At 42.0% G+C, this 15,090-nt stretch overlaps 1 protein-coding gene across 5 annotated transcripts in view; it reads left to right on the forward strand.

Annotated features, from left to right (window-relative positions):
- The window catches only part of LOC135205089 (protein AF-10-like), a 76,070-nt gene that overhangs the window by 16,499 nt on the left and 44,481 nt on the right, over window positions 1–15,090 (forward strand). For 4 of the 5 annotated variants that reach the window (XM_064235385.1, XM_064235386.1, XM_064235388.1 and 1 more), the window contains 5 exons: window positions 5,093–5,287; window positions 5,832–6,029; window positions 6,249–7,324; window positions 8,810–8,977; window positions 9,294–9,489. In XM_064235385.1, the coding sequence (XP_064091455.1) occupies window positions 5,093–5,287; window positions 5,832–6,029; window positions 6,249–7,324; window positions 8,810–8,977; window positions 9,294–9,489 (1,833 nt within the window). The remainder of the gene's footprint in view (window positions 1–5,092; window positions 5,288–5,831; window positions 6,030–6,248; window positions 7,325–8,809; window positions 8,978–9,293; window positions 9,490–15,090) is intronic. The other variant, XM_064235387.1, reaches the window with a different exon arrangement.

Genomic DNA, 15,090 nt, shown 5'->3' on the forward strand with positions numbered 1-15,090 from the left:
GAGAGATATCTCAAAAAGACCATCTTTCTGGTGGCCTTGGCCACAGCTAAAAGGGTGAGTGAGCTGCAAGCAATTAGCAAACATATTGGTTGGAAACATGACAAAGCGGTTTGCTCATTTCAGGAGGGGTTCTTGGCCAAGAACGAGAATCCAGCTCATCCATGGCCAAGGTCGTTTGAAATTATGGTCTTTCAGATCTAGTAGGACAGGAACAAGAGAGAGTTCTTTGTCCAGTAAGGGCATTGCGCTTTTATTTGGAGAAAACCAGTAAGATTAGAGGAACTTCAGAATCACTGTGGTGCTCTGTGAAGGATCCTAGCAGAGCAATGACCAAAAATGCTATTGCCTTTTTCCTTAGGGAACTAATTAAAGAATCTCATATGTTATGCCAAGAAGAAAATTTCGGCATCCTTAAGGTTAAGGCGCACGAAGTGAGAGCAGTAGCTACTTCGTTGGCTTTTAAAAAGAATATGGCCCTCAAAGATATCATTGAAACGACGTTTTGGAGGACTAATTCAGTGTTTTGCAAGTCATTACCTTAGAAACGTCAAAACAACGTTTGACAATTGTCAAACGTTGGGTCCATATGTATCCTCAGGAGCAGTATTGGGCAAAGGATTTTCCACCCCATAACTTACTAACATGCTAGGTATTTTAATGAAGTGGTGTTTTTACGGTTGTCTGAGAGGGTGATTTCCTCTTCAGTCTGTGAAGTGTAGTGTGTTAGGTTAGTTTTGTGTGTGGTTCAGGTGGTCTAACTTATCCTAGCATGAATGCCCGTGGTAAGAGAGGGCTAGGGTTTCCTGTCAACAAATTGGTCCCGTCCAGTTGTCAGACCCTTGTATTTAGCTTCATCAACTAATAGGTCACGTCCTAGTTGGAAGCTACTAAGGTTTAGCAGGCTAAGAGGCAGGAATGCTGAAGTCAGCTACCTTAGCAGGTAAGGAATCTAAGAGTATTTTAAATTTTAATTTTTTTAAAAACTTACAATGTTGCTGTCTTTGACCCACCTCCAAATGTGTCAATCAGCTATATATATACCTGCCAGGTAAGTGTCATACATGAAACTTTGTTATATCATAATAACATCATATTTTAAAAAAATTTGTTATTTTATTGTTGTTGTTATTGTTATAATGATAATAAAGGGAGAAGAGAAAGTTTCCACCAGTCATTCACAAAGACCAGTGCTTCGTGCATATGCAATAGTATTTCCAAGATTATTGGAGAGAGCATTATTTTAAAATAATGTGAAGTAGACTATCACACACACCTTGGTGGATTAGTCATAGCAGGATACGAAGTGTCAGAAGTAATTGGACATTCCATAGGAAAGTTTTATTGATTCTGTCATGTTTGGAGATTCATTTTCACAAAATTATGTGGGGGCTACACCCTTCTACTTTTATTTTAAATCTGAAAGTGATTTCAGAGTGATGTAGGTTAAACAAAGATGTTTTGAGATGATTGAAGGTTTAACTGGAGACATGCAAATGCTAATTTGGCCACTGATGGTTACTGTATAGTAGGACTATAGAATCTGTTGATTTTTTAGTGCTCGGCTCCTCCGGGTTCATTTATGTAATTTAATCGTTTTGGAAGGTTCCTCTGTTCTTTGTTTATTCTGTTTATAGCAGCCTTTTGCTGGAGACATTACTGGAGACAATAGAACTTCCCTTTTGCTAAAACATTCCAAGTCAGATATCAGAATCTCATGTTTTGTCCCTTTGAGAACCTGTACATGTTAATGCCCGTCCAAATGTTTTGGTTATCTGTTAAGGTCGTTTTGATACTTTTAATTACTTTTTCCATCTTTAACAAAGAGCCCTTTGAAACTGGTCAACCTCTTTATGCCTTTTATTTAAAGAATACTTCCATGAACTTCATGACTTGAGAAAATACACCTTGTTCTTTGGACAGACGCTTGGTGCATTATGGCTATTTCTGTGTTGATATGAAATTTATTTTTTCTTTTATTTGTGTGGAACTTTTCATAGCGTTAGGCTGCATTAGGTATTAGCGTAGGCATTACACTTTTTAATTGACATATCTGATGTGTGTTCTTAGTCACATACTTGTAAGAGATGTACAATGAAAAGTGAGTTTGACAAGTAGTTCTATTCTTTGTATATATTTTTGGTGTAGTAGAGGAATACTATTTTAAAAGTTTATCAGTCCAGGTGAAACTATGTAGGTACTTGCCCTTGCTCTAAGACAAGCCTTGCCCCCTTCTGTTTTGAATGTTTGATTAATAAAAATGTGAAAAAAAAGTTAAAAAAGTTAGAAATTCAAAGTTTGTGGCTTACTATGATGAGAGATTCTGTACAGTAAATGGAAAAGTAAAAAATTTAAGTGGTTTGTTTTATTTATTGTTACAGGATTTATTATAACATTATTACAGTTGCACAAGGGATATATATATCTAATTATGTACAAAACCTGTGCATTATGTCATTTCTTCAGGTGAATAACCAACATTGAATTGCAAGCATGCAACATCACGCAAACTTCATGTGTCAATTGTGGACATAATTTCCAAAATTAACTTTTTAAATTCTGCACCTTTTCGAGTTGCAGTTCACCAAATAGAACCATTAAAATTTAAAGTGATCAAACTACTATTGTATTAATCACAGCATTACTGTGTAAATCTCACTTTTTAAATGATTTACAATGTAGGTGATACAAAATTAGGAATTACAGTACAGTCTTTTGTGAGTACCTATACTTTTAGGATTCTACAGCAGTGATACAGATCTCTTCTGAAATTTTTGGGGTTACAGAAACTCAGTTATTGCAAATTTGCTGCCTTTCAAAGAAAGAATTGATTTTGTCACACCATCAAATGAGTTACGATGTAATTTTTATGGAGAGGATTATTTGTTTTATAGTCATGTCTGATCAACGTTCCTCTCGTCATAATATGTTGGTCGAATATGTACCCATGTTTATGGTCGGGAATGTCCCCATATTCACATTCCTTTGCATGATAAACAGAAGTGTGGTAGTCCAGCAATACAAACGTAATCAGACCCCATACAGGCATGAATCCATCTCATATCTCATCTTTTTGTCTCATTCAGAGTTAACAGTGTTGTGTGACTCTTAACTTGGTACTTGGGATCACTGTTGTCCAGCCTTATCCTAACCTTATTTTCATTATTCAGTAGCTAATTCAGCGTTCTTTTCATCCATTTTCACTAAATACAATATGGATGACTTCTATTGAAGATGTAGGTGCCTCTCACAAATTATTAGGTTTCAAATTGTCGGGAACCAGCAGTATGCCTAACTCTATTTTCAGTCATCCATTCAGTGTAAACTGAAAGTGCATTCCTTGGTTTTGCAGTTTTGTACATGCAACTTACCCGGCAGATATATACTTAGCTATAGACTCCGTCGTCCATAGCTAAGTATATATCTGTCGGGTAAGTATGTACAAAACTTTATTGTATCTTAACAATATCATGTTTATGCAGACACTGTTACATTCATTGCCTCAGTCTTCCACTCTGATCGTGATTAGGACAAGTGATATTGATTTATTATAGTGAAGCAAAGATTTTATAACATCTGGCATATTTTTTTAAACAAATTTAAAATAATTTATCTTTCAGCTTGATTTACTCAGCTTGATTTACCCATCAGCTACATGAGAAATAAGATAGTAGGTGACTGATGAACACCTATGGTTACAGGTGGCACATGCATATGTATTCTGCTGTACTTGTCCGTCTGTTTAGACGAAGACTGTGAATATGGGCCTATGTGTAATGATGGGTATTGTGAATACCTAGCTCTGTTACCAAAATACAGCTCAGTGTTGAAAGTTTTACTTATGTTTATTCCAAAGCATTTTTGACTTCTGAAAGGCAGCAAATCTTGGTTTAGAGGGGCTGTGTTTCACTGAGGCAGAATGAGAACATAGTATGATGGCAGGAAGTTTATTGTTTCATCCCTGCTCTAGATTACAGTATGTACAATGAAAACTTTAGCGTTATAAAGCTGTTCCCATGGAAAGCTTTGGTAATGGTAAAAGAAAAGATTAGTGCGATATTTTAAAACATTCTATGAATTACGAAAAGTTATTATACAGTTAACCTGGGAAAGGACGAAGGAAATTTCAGTTGTTCGTTTTATAAAGCAGTAAACGTAAAGAAAAAGGTAACGAGTGCATAAATGACAATAAAAGCTGCAAGTGAGATTATTTTTTAAATTTTTAAATACATTGAATGACAAAAGATAGAGCCAAAATTTTGAGTATTGGTGAGGATAATATACCGTGCACAAGATTAAGTATTGCCCTATTGTTGGATTATATGGTGTAAAGAAATGAAATAAGGTTTAAACTAAGTGAATGCATGTCTACTGTTATGCAGTATATCTGGAAGGAGATACTTACGGCCATGGATGCCTACTGGGTTGATAGAACAAAATTAATACAGTTTATATATCCTAGACACTAATTGAAAGACTAAGTTGACAAATCCCTTGGAGTCAAGCAGACTGGGAGATTTTTTAGTATATAAACCATTGTTTGTAAGTTAAATATAGCCTGTTACCCATTAGGACTTAAAATTAAAGATAGCCTGTCACCTTCTAGAGTTACGGTATAATTTTTGCCACTTGTTTCACAAATCTAAATTGCTCTCTAAAATGAAAATCTTCAGGACGTAACCCTTTTGATTTCTATTTTTTTTTTTTTTTTTTTTAAGTGCTTGGCAATGGTTATATGTGGGTATATTGATTCTCATTAAATAAGAAATTGGTTTAGATTTCCTAGGAGAGGAAGAAGTGTTTCTTGGCCTGTATGTGTTTGTCGTAAGGTTATTGCCACCGGGCTTGCATAATCTTGTGTGACTGACTTGAAGAGAATTTCATTCTGCGGAGGGTTTTCTCTCTGCTCTTTTGATTTGGTGTTGTCATACAGTCCACTCGGAGCATTCTGCAAGCCCGGTCGCGAGTCTGTATTGCATGCTCTCCAAGAATGGCACCTAAACTCATGCTCTCCAAGATTCTGTCATCATTCCTCTCCTTGTCACCCTGTTATCCCAAACCCCACTGACACCTACCAAAATGGCCGCTTACCCAGAGCTCAGGCGGGAGGCGCATTTTTTCGCAGAGGTGCGAACTGTGCCCGAGCAAAGATGGAGCGCTCAAACGGACCGATTCTGGCGGCTGGGCGCATGTGGTGTGTGCACTTTACATACCCGAGGTCCGGTTTGGGAACGTCACTACAATGGAACCTATCATGCTCCAGCTTATACCTCAGGAAAGGTTTAATAAGGTTTGTATGCGGCTGTTGTATCCTTCTTGTCAGATTAAGCTAGCCTTATGCCAGTGGGTTTTTGCACTTGTAATATGCTGTACATTTGTCGGCAACACATTCCTTATAACTGAAGAGAGTTACATGAGGATTGAACTCTAAAAATTAGTGGTATTTGAATTAACTTTAAAATGTAGTCTTCTTGTATGTAAATATATAAGTTTGCAGGACAAGACATATCTTACAATATTGAAGACATACTTAAGAATTTAACATTAAAAGCTTAGAGCTATTTGAAGTTACTGAGGTGTAGTAAGTTTCTGTATGCAAATACGTATATGAGTTGTACATTCTCCAAATATTTTTACTATTATATTGATAAATGTGGAAATTGTGTTTACATTAAGTTTTCCATGCGTTTATACACATACTATTGTAACAAATGCAAAAATACCTAACATTGATATTTAACTAAACCAATTTTGCCTTTGCAACATACTGCCTGTTTCTTAAATGTTAATAATATGAAATTCCATTTTATGAAATATCCTTTCCCTGCCAACAGTCATGCTATATTTGCGAAGAAAGTGGAAAGGAGAGTAGAGCAACGATAGGAGCTTGCATGCAGTGCAATAAGTCAGGCTGCAAGCAACACTTTCATGTCACCTGTGCACAATCTATGGGCCTACTGTGTGAGGAAGCAGGGAACTACCTAGACAACGTGAAGTACTGTGGTTATTGCCAGTACCATTTTTCGAAGTTGGTTAGTTAATTGTGGTCTGTCAGCGTTCATTTTTCTGTGGAATATTTTGTTCTTGTTTTAGTTCCTTTGGGACCTATAGATTTTTGTTGGTCACAGTTTTCAGTGCTTTGAATACTCTTTGCCAAGTGATACATAATTGCCCGAAGTTTTGATCAGGAGTTTGGTTATAAAGGTTATGGCGCTCTTTTACTAAATCTTGTTTTCGATCGCCCTCCACAGAGAAAAGGAAGTCACGTGAAAACCATCCCCCCTTATCGCCCAGTCCCCCACGAGGCCGGAGGGTCGGACGAGGATAAAGGAACCGGAGATGGCAGGGACCCCAAGTTAAAGAAGAAGACTGGGCGTCCGCCGGGCGCCATAAAACCTTCCGGTCGTGAAGGAACGCCCGGTGGCAGCTCATCCGGTCCCCCAGGGGTGTCGGACCGGCAGGATAGAGGCCACATATCCTCTTCCGAAAGTACCTCCATCACCCCCGGGAGCTCGGGCCTCGTGCTCTCGAGTTCTGTGGTCAATAACAAGACGGAGGGGTTGTCGAAACTTCCCGATCCGAGTTCTGTGAACAGTGCTTCCTTGACTGTTGCTGTAACTAAGCTCAATCCTTCTGCCACACTCAACACATTCACGTCATCGAGTTCGTCGTCGTCCCACTCTCTTCCAACTTCTTCCCACGCTCCCACATTTACTACCTCATTGTCATCGTCAGTGTTGACAACATTTTCTCACATAACCTCCTCGACAACATCGCCGTCAACTACCTTAACGTCGTCGTCATCCAATTCGCTTACCTCCACACACTCGAGCATCATAACCACGGCGTCGTCGTCCGTCGTGACGACTGCGCCGTCACCCTCCCGAGCTAAAACTGCGGAGCCTCACCCACACACTACAGGTAGTACGCCGCACGAAAGCCCAAACCAGGCTTCCGTTTTGCCAAATCAGAATTCGATAACGGACGAAAAAGATAAAGACAAACAGCAGGAGAGAAACCGAAAGTTGAGAAGAAACGGACCGAGAACTCCAAGTGGTAACAGTAACTTTGGTGATACAGAGTCCATCGTTTCGAACGAGGATACACAAAGTAGTGATTTAGTGTTGAATATCTGTGAAGAAAAAAATTTAAGTGCAGAAAAAGAATCAAATAAAATCTCTAGTAAACCTCCTTTAGACTCCTCGGACGACGGTGGAAGTTTGAACGTTCAGTACACCCCAAATATATCGTCGTCCAAAGGGACCTCGGACCCATTCACACCAACAGCATCAGACTTTGCCTCTAGTGAGCAGGGAAAGAGAGGGAGGTGAGCTTATTGATATATTTCCTTCAGATGTTAACAGTGTGTAGAAGAGGCTGTGAAATTCTCATGCCCAGTTATTTATTTATTTATTTATTTTTTATTTAATTGACATGGAAGTTTATCTTCCCCCTTTGCTGTGTTTCAGGTAAGTTCTTTGGAGGAGTTGATGTTTGCTAGTTCTCTTTGGAGTTCAGCCTTCACATAGTTATGGATTATTTATAGAGTATTATGTCAGGCAGGTATCCTCACTTATTTGTAGTGATCAAACATTCTAGTTTAACAAGCCTTAAAGATTAGGAATTTTAGGGGTTGTAGTAGAATAATATGTATTATGATGTATTTGATGGCATCAATGGATAAACCATTGAAATGTACTGTGTTTGACTACAAAATATTGTATAAGATAAGCATACATACCACCCTAAGGCTGTTGTGCTGAATAATCCCGTGGAATCTAGTTCTAAGCCTAAATCCCATATTTCATTCCATTGCACACTAAGCTTATTAGGTTGAAAATCAAGCCTTTTTTGTGTCTGTTTTTTTTTAGAGGTTCATGTGGAAGGAAAGGTACTGTTGTTATACCTTTCATCAAAGTGGAGAGTCAAGATACAAGATCAAGGAAAAGAGAACTAGATAGAGTTCCAAAAAGTCTGTCATTCATTGTAGGTTGAGTAAAGTATTATGCAAAGGTTTGGAAAATTACACTTGTCAGGTAATTTTCAGTGACAAATGATTTAATCTTGGGAAATGGAAAATCTGATTTTTTCAGAAAAGAAATTTTGATGGCAAAAGGGGTCGGATGATAATACCATAGTCGCCGAATTGTCTCAGCGAACGTGGTATGCCACATAGTAAATAGAACTAAATAACTAAGCAAACAAACTTTATTTTGCCTTGGGTATTTCATGTGGAACAATTTGTTGGTTTTTCTATGTAAATATTTTCTGCTGGGTGGAGAAGCCAGCATAAATTTTTGTACAAATCAGACTTTAGGGGTTTTATGAGAATTTTGCTTAACACGAGAAAATTGATTCAAGGATATCCAGTGCATAAGTTTAGCAGAAGATTAGCCTCAAGAAAGTTTAGCATCATAGGTTACTAAATATTTTATTTCAACTTGCATTCTGGACTGCTAATACCATTTTTTATGCCCCTTTACTACAGTATATTCATTAACAGATTCTGCCCTACTTACAAAGAAGTTGTGTTGAGTTGTTTGTAAGTTAGTTACTGTATTCTCTTGATGCCGTTTTAAGTGCAGTATGATATAAAGTCAATGGAGTACTTTGTATGGTTTTTCATCCGAAAACACAATACTCTGTTCACATACTGTTGCAGAATGTGCACAAAAAAAGGCGAGTGCTGCGAACATAATTCAAATACAGGATCCCATTTCTTTGTAAGTTGAAACGGTAGGTTGGTCCCCCTGTCATTGTAAAAGGGTTAAGCACCAGATCAGACAAAAGGACAAAGTCTTTTCTCCTTCAGATCTAATAGCCAGGAGAGAGGTCGGAGAGCGAAACGCGGCATTGGGAAGAGAGGTAGACCTGGAGGTGGCCGTGAGAGCGGAGGGCGGGACTCCGGAGCGTCGTCGCCCGATTCCTTCACTTCAGAGTCGGCGCCGAAGAGGGGCCGCAAGAAAGGAGATAGCAAAGAGTAAATGTTTTGAGTAGTTTGGTTGCAATGTAAAATGTTAAGTACTATTAGTTTGTAAAGATGCTTAACACCTTTAGCTTAGGATGTAAGATTAAGTGTCACCAATAATTAGAAGCCGTTACTGTTCTACAGTGTACTATTCTGATGTTTAACTGGCATGAAAAAGTCAGTGCTTTATAAATTTACCCGATGTGAAAGTATTTATGTGACTTACTTTTTTGTGTACATTTTTTCTGTATGCATTTTGTTTGGAAGGCTATGTAACTCCTTGTCTTTATCTAAAAATACAAAGCTTATGACAGATTTATTTCTGCAGGCCGCTGTCTACAGTCATCACGAACGGAGTAGGTGCCAACACATTGCTGCTCGGCAATCAACTCAATCCGACCTCTGCCGACGCTCAGAAAATGACGGACACGCTTCATGCTGAGTTAGAAGCACATTCCATCTACAAGGAGGAAGATAAGATATCCACGTTACTCGTTGGTCCGTCGTTACCAGGAAAGAAGGAGGTTAGTTATCATGAGTCTTTGTTCTGCCAGATTTTTGTCTTGATAGTTAAAGAGTCATAGGTGAAGGATATTCCAAAGTTTCTCAGGTCATGTAACCTGCAGAATTTTCAAGGTGTTGCATCACCTCTATATTTCCTTCTGCCACCCGCCACATTAGTTCAAGGTGTCGCATCACCTTTATATTTCCTTCCGCCACTCGCCACATTAAAGCAAAGAGTTTTGCTCTTCTTTCTTTCTCTTTTAAATCTGCAGCTGAAATTCCTTATGGACGGAGTCAATACATAGACTATAATCCCAAGAGGGCTCAAAAGGGGAATCAGCCCATAGCGAAAGACAAGTTATAGGGAAATGGGCTGATTCCCCTTTTGAGCCCTCTTGGGATTATAGTCTATGTATTGATATGAGGAAGTAGAAAATGAAATGATACCCCTGAATTCCGGAGATGCCAGCAGAGAGTAAGACTGAATTTGCTCCTAGGGTAAACATTTGGAAATCTGGAGATTCCACAGCTGCACTGGGCAAACTATTCCATAATTTAGTTGTGGCCAAAATAAAACTTGTAGCAAACTGAGTAGTATTGAACTTAGTAAAAAAAACAACACACCGTTAGCTGTTTTCTAGAATCAGATTTATGACTGCTTGCTGTACCACTTCACTCCCCGGCTTCGTTGCTTTCTGTCATTTTACCTTTTGGTTAACTTGAAGCTTGATCTAGATCGAATCATCACCTCTCATGTAAGGACAAGTATTGTTATGGATGCTGTGCTCTAGGTAAACTGCAAGTGGCCAAAACATCAGCTTTCATACATTCAACTTCCCTGTCAGATATATACTTAGCTATAGACTCCGTCGTCCCCGACAGAAATTCGAATTTCGCGGCACACGCTACCTGACCGCCCTGCCGCTGGGTGGCAGGAATAGGAACCATTACCGTTCTAGAACCAGATTTTCTCTGTCGCCGGTTCTATTAACATCGTTGCTAGTTCCTCCTGACTTTGACTTTCGTGTTTCATCGCCGTTGATCTTCTAAACTGATATTTTGGTGACGTATTGGATCTCTGGCCTGGCATACGCTTTTGTGGACTGTGTTTTGGATTTGGACGTTCAGAGTGTGTGTGGATGAAAGTTGTAGTGTGAGACTACTGAAGCTTTCGGTAGACCCTCACACTACTTGTAAAAGATGTAGAGGGAATGAATGTTCACAATCTAATACATGTGATGAATGTAAGAATTTAAATGAGGAAGAATGGAAGGTTCTTAACTCATATTTGAGAAAATTGGAAAGGGATAGGGCTAGAAAAGCCTCTTCCAAAAGTCTGAGTAGGTCGGTCTCTAACGAACCAGTTAGTAGTCTAGTACCTATCTCTAATGTAATTGCTTCCTCCCATACAGCATTACCTTCTCAATTATCAGATTCTGCAAGTTCGGCATCGGAAATTGCAAATTTGAAGGCTTCCCTTTTGAAGATGGAACGCAAATTAAAGGATTTAGAAGGTAAGCAAAGTGAAAGTGTTCCCAGTGAAGTGGAGGGTGCGTCTGATCGGCTCTGTCTCGCTCCCAGGTCTAGACCTCTTCCAAGCTCCCAAACCCAGAGGAGAAGGAATGTCGGAAGGTTTCAGAGAATCCCCACTGGTCATGCGTCCCCTCAGCAGGATCTGTAGTAGCGTCCCAGACTGCCAAGGATAGCCGTTGGAAAGGCATCCTGAAACAGTGTTTTGTTCATGAAACTTACCTGTCAGATATATATATAGCTGTATTTTCTGATGTCCGACAGAATTTCAAAACTCGCGGCACACGTAGTGGGCGGCTAGGTGGTAGTACCCCTTCCGCTGCTGGGAGGCGGATATCAGGAACCATTCCCATTTTCTATTCATATTTTTCTGTCGCCGGTGCTGGAAACAACTGTTTGCAGTACCTCCGTCTAGGATTTTTGGATTATCTCGCTTCTAAGTATCTGGATTGACTTTTGGTTATCGACTCTGGATTGTTGGATTGGCACGCGTAATAGTGGACTGTTTTTTGAATTTGGATTGGCTTTTCTGTGTACATGATGTCGGGATCAAGTACAGGGAGTTTCAGAGTGTGTGTGAGGAGTGAATGTAAGGTGAGGCTTCTTAAACCTTCAGTTGATCCTCACACAGTTTGTATGGAATGCAGGGGGCATGTTTGTTTGGTTGATGATCGGTGCAATGAATGTAAGGATTTGACCGATGATGGATGGAAGATGTATGAGACCTATCGGCGTAAATTGGAGCGTGATAGAGTCAGGAGGGCTTCCTCCAGGAGCAGTTCTACAAAAGGTAAGGAATGTAACATTTCTCCTCCTCTAACACCGGTAGATTTTGTTTCACCTAAACCTGTGATGTTGCCTCCGGGCCCTGTTTCTGTGTCTGGAGAAGGTAATGCCCTTTCTCTGATTCTCGAGTCTCTACGCACTCTTGAATCTAAAGTGTTGGCCTTGGAAACTGGCCCTGTGAAAGTTTGTGATCGTGCCCCTAGTGTTGTGGAGGGGGCGTCAGATCGGCCCCATAATGCCTCTAGGCCTAGACCTCTATCGGACTCCCAGGACTCAGGGAGAGGGTATGTCGAAAGCTGCAAGAGGGTTACGGGGGCTCCCCACCGATCTGGCGTCCCTTCGGCAGGCCTTGTTGCAAAGTCCCAGGCTGTCAAGGAGCGCGCACGGGCGCGCATCCTTAAGGACTGTTTTTCGTCCTCCGAAGCGTCCTCCCCGCGCAAGGGGTGGAGCGCTCGGAGAGACTCTCGTCTGCTGAAAAGGACGTTTCGTGCTGAGGACGCTTCACGTCAGGCATCGCTGATTTCTTCGGAGGAAGCCTATGACGCTTTCCCTCCTCAGAAGAGAGGTAAAACCTCTTCCGACGAGGGCTCTGGGTTGCACGCACAGGTGCGTATCCCTGAGGTCTATGGGTTGCACGCACAGACGCGTATCCCTGAAAAGCAGGTAGCTGTACCTGTTAGAAGGAAGGAGGCGTCCCCTCGCCCCTCGCCTTCTCGCAGGTTCAGTCCTGCCCCATCTTGTTCGTCACCTACGAAGAATATTCTTTTGTCCCTTCAGGACCAGATTTCTACCTTTATGGCTCAGAAGACTCGCCCAGCAGCAGTCGAGCCTAAGCGGAGAAAGGACGTCAGGCTGCCCGTCAAGAGGACTAAGCAGTCTCATTCTCTCTCTCCTCGTTCGTCTCTTTCCCCGCCTTTGGATCATCGCCTATCTCGTTCTCCTGATATAGCTTGCTCTCAGCAGGACGCTTTTCGCTTTTGTCAGGACGCTTTTGAGGACGCTCGGCAGGACGTTTTCCGTTCTAAGCAGGACACTTTCGAGGACGCTCAGCAGGACGCTTTCCATGCTAAGCAGTACGCTTTTCAAGAAAAGCGGGACGCTTTTGAGGCCTCTCGTCAGGACGCTCGTGTGGACGCTCAGAGAGACATGTCTCCCCATAAGGAGTTTATTAGAAGTAGTGCTTTCAAGAAGCATAAGACTTCTTCAGTTAGAAGTAAGGCAGTCTCCGTCGTTTCACAGGACGCTCGACGCACCCAAGACGTTCTTCCTTCTGCAAGTAGTAAGGATCATCGTAAGGACGAGTCCGTGCCTGAAGCGTCAACTTCTAAGCAGCGGAAGTCTTTGTTCAAGCCTAGACCTGCTGGACGTACGCCCTCTCCGGATGGACGATCACCGGTTCCTCTTAGAGAAGAAGGGGAACATAGTAGTCCAGCGAGCTCAGTTGAAGAGGAACCTCCTTTGGTTTCTTCTGTCTCGGACTATAAGGTTCTTGTGCGGCTGTTACGTTCGTCTTTCGGGGACAAGTTTCAGCCGGCAGCACCTAGGTCTCCTCCCTCGCAACTTTCGTCTTCCAAATCATTCGAGACACCGGAGTTTGTTGAAATGAAGACTTCTCTTTCAACCAAGAGGGCTTTCAAGAAGCTCCAGGACTTCATGACTCGAAGGAAGGATCAAGGCAAGACGACTTTCGCCCTTCCTCCCTCTAGACTCATCGGGAAAGGAGGCGTTTGGTATGAGACCAAGGAAGACATGGGTGTGAAGGTTCCTTCGTCTGCACTTGGGGACTTCTCCAGCTTAGTGGACGCCCAAAGGAGGTCCCTCTTATCAGCTGCAAAGGTGTCCTGGACTCCTACGGAGACGGACCACCACTTGAAAGGACTGCTGCGAACGTTGGGAGTCTTTAACTTCTTGACTGGTGCTTGGGAGTTCTTGACCTTCAATCTAGAAGCCCTGACTCTCTCAGTCTGGGGGAGCTGTCCAGTGTGTTGTCATGTATGGACAAGGCCGTCAGGGATGGTTCGGAAGAGCTAGTTTTGCACTTTGGAACAGCTTTCCTTAAGAAAAGAGCTCCTCTTTGTAATTTCACCGCAAAGTCGGTTACTCCCGCTCAGAAAGCGGAATTGCTCTTTTCTCCTCTTTCGGACCATCTCTTCCCCCAGACGTTGGTAAAAGATCTAGCGACTAGTTTGCAGGAGAAGGCGACCCAGGACCTTTTAGCACAGTCCTCGAGACGTCCAGCAGTTCCTTCGGCATCATCGTTTGTGAGACCTCCGAAGAAAGTTAAACCCTTTCGCGGAGCTCCTCCCTCGAGAGCAGCTCCTCGAGGGAGAGGACTTTCAAGAGGAAGAGCTTCCTTCAAACCGAAGTCAACCAAATGAAGAACATGTCCTTCAGACGCCAGTCGGGGCCAGACTGAAGTTTTTTGCGGATGCATGGAGGCAGAGAGGGGCGGACCCTTGGACTCTCAAGATCGTAGAACAAGGTTACAAGATCCCCTTTTTGCAGCCTCCTCCTCTAACATCAACTCCCAGAGACCTTTCCCCGTCTTATGAGGGAGAGAAGAAGCGCATCCTTTACGATCTTTTAGATCAGATGATCGAAAAAAGAGCGGTGGAGCAAGTCGTGGACCTGGGGTCACCAGGCTTCTACAACAGGATTTTCCTGGTACCGAAGCAGTCGTCGGGTTGGCGCCCAGTCCTGGATGTAAGCAGGCTCAATCTTTTTGCAGAAAAAAGCAAGTTCAAGATGGAGACATCTCAGTCAGTGCTAGGAGCCTTGAGACCTGGCGACTGGATGGTGTCCTTAGACCTGCAAGACGCTTACTTTCACGTCCCTGTCCACCCTCTTTCAAGGAAGTACCTGAGATTCGTCTTAGGAAACAGAGTATGGCAATTCAGAGCCCTTTGTTTCGGTCTCAGCTCGGCCCCGATGGTATTTACAGTAATAATGAAGAATGTGGCGAGATGGTTACATTCTTCAGGGATCAGAATATCCCTATACCTCGACAATTGGTTGATCAGAGCTTCGTCGAAAGGAAAATGTCTGAAGGACCTTCTGTCAACTTTAGCCTTAACAAAGTCCCTGGGACTTTTAGTCAACTCCAAAAAGTCACATCTGACCCCGACACAGTCCATCGTGTATCTGGGGATTCAGATGGATTCAGTGGCTTTTCGGGCGTTTCCGTCCCAGGAACGTCAGCGTCTAGGCTTAGAGAAAGTCTCAGCCTTCCTAGGGAGAGAGACTTGCTCGGCGAAGGAATGGATGAGTCTGCTGGGCACCATTTCCTCGCTGGAAAAGTTTGTCTC

Source organism: Macrobrachium nipponense, chromosome 48 (assembly GCF_015104395.2).
Source record: "Macrobrachium nipponense isolate FS-2020 chromosome 48, ASM1510439v2, whole genome shotgun sequence".
Classification (NCBI taxonomy): domain Eukaryota; kingdom Metazoa; phylum Arthropoda; class Malacostraca; order Decapoda; family Palaemonidae; genus Macrobrachium; species Macrobrachium nipponense.